Source organism: Carlito syrichta, unplaced genomic scaffold (genome assembly GCF_000164805.1).
Source record: "Carlito syrichta isolate Samal-C Ts95f unplaced genomic scaffold, Tarsius_syrichta-2.0.1 Scaffold308023, whole genome shotgun sequence".
In the NCBI taxonomy this organism is placed as follows: domain Eukaryota; kingdom Metazoa; phylum Chordata; class Mammalia; order Primates; family Tarsiidae; genus Carlito; species Carlito syrichta.
In genome coordinates this window covers 17742-19502 of record NW_007252119.1, presented here as the reverse complement: position 1 = coordinate 19502, position 1761 = coordinate 17742, and the positions used below count along the sequence as shown (strand labels likewise).

The window sequence follows — 1761 nt, the reverse complement described above, 5'->3', positions numbered from 1 at the left end:
ATCTTTAAAATAAAAACAAAATTGAAAAAATAATTAGTATGTGATGCATAAATTCCACTTATATGTATGTAACCCAAATAATTGAGCATAAAGTCAAATAATATGCTTGTACAAAAAAGTTTACAGTCACGTACAGGCAAAAATATACTGAAACTTGAAAAGGGAAAGCATTTTATTGAATATCCTACTAAGCTCAAAAGACAGTGTCACCTCCCACAGCGTTGGTGTTCATTAAAAGCATCTTCTATGAACCACAGCTGCCCCGAATTCTTTGAAGTCTGCTGAGATGATCCATCTCTGCTTGAAACTGCTCACAGAGGTCAGGATGGATGCACCAATCCATGTAGAGAAACATCTTTCAGGACAAGCCAAGATCTTGATGGAGGTTCCTTCGGAAGCCAGCTTTTCCAGGTCTTTCATGAGCCTTTCCTCCAGCCCAGGCAAGAGTGTGGTGCCCCCAGACAGTACAATCTCTGCAAAAAGGTTCTTCTGGATATCAGTGTCACACTTCATAATGCTGCGGCAGATCATTTTTGATAGTCCTGGGTTGTGGATGTCCAGCCGGCTGGGTGTAAAAAGAATCTCAGGCACTTGGTGCAGCAGATCCCCAATACGGATGACATTTCCATCTGGAAGTTCGAATTCTTTCGTGACCTCCTCCATTCTCTTGCATAGCTCTTGCTCTGGCTCCAAGGCGATGTAGCACAACTTCTCTTTGATGTGATTTACCAAGGGTTTCTGAAGTATGAAAGGGAAGGTACACCTGCTAGCAAAGAGGATCCTGGTGAGGAGCTCTGTGATGTCCCTCCCTGCCACATATAGCTTGGAGACTGCATGAGGTAGAGAGTAACCCTCAAAGACAGGGACAGTGCAAGTGAGCCCATCGCCACTGTCTACCACCAGGCCTGTGATGCAGGCAGAAGCATGCAGTGCTGCCACTGCATGGTTGAACAGGTAGAAAGCAGGCACGTTGAAGTTTTCAAACATCATTTCTGCAAGTTTTTCTCGAGTCTCTTTTGGGTTCCAGGAGGGCTCAGTCATGAGCACAGGCTGTTGACTGGGGTTTACTCCCAGCTTCCTCTCAAAAAGATATTCCCAAAGTTTCTCCAGGTCATCCCAATTTGTTACCAGTCCACGCTTAATGGGGTGGTGCAAACATAAGGCCTCATAGGTGCACAGAACTTCACTCCCTGAGAAGTATTTCTTTTGATTGGCTCTTGCTGAAGATGGCTCAAATTTAGTATGCCCCACAACAGAGTTGATGACATGACGGGGCCCAATTTCTCCAGACAGGCCTGCTTTACTGAGTCCTGATCCATAGTCAAAAATCACAGCGGGAACATCTAATACATGCCTTTTAAACATGTCTGCCACATGCTCCTCTGTACAAAATAAAGAAAGAACTCTCAGGTTACTTTGTGAGATAACAGTTTACCTTTGGAAGCTTTAAGGGCACAGGATTCTGAAGTTCTCAGGTTGGCACTAGGAAGAGCTAGTAGGCTGCTTCTAATCCACCAGAATATCCCGTCTTCAATCCCCGAGACTCATCTCCTTTCTGATGGCCCAGGGCCTGCTGAGCCAATTTTTAAAGGAGGATTTCCCTTTTGTAACAATGCAGCCAAGGCAACAATTGTCCTCAGTGAGCATCAGAGGGGCGGGGTCACTGAGTTACCAGTACTCCTTATTTAGTGAGCCTTAAAGCGACGAAAGGCAAACCTTACCTATAGACAGCCATGATAAGCCTGTTGCCCAAAGCAGAGG

General features: G+C 45.1%; 1 protein-coding gene across 1 annotated transcript; it reads right to left on the bottom strand.

Moving 5' to 3' along the window:
* Nucleotides 1–231: 231 nt before the first annotated feature.
* LOC103267178 (actin-related protein T1-like) lies at nt 232–1365 on the bottom strand. The gene has a single exon (XM_008064784.1). The coding sequence runs from the start codon at nt 1363–1365 to the stop codon at nt 232–234; it is 1134 nt and encodes a 377-aa protein (XP_008062975.1).
* Between the last annotated feature and the right edge of the window lie 396 nt (nt 1366–1761).

What these genes read in the sequence shown, in the direction of transcription:
- LOC103267178 (XM_008064784.1), bottom strand. Translation starts at nt 1,365, where the DNA reads ATGTTTAAAAGGCATGTATTAGATGTTCCCGCTGTGATTTTTGACTAT.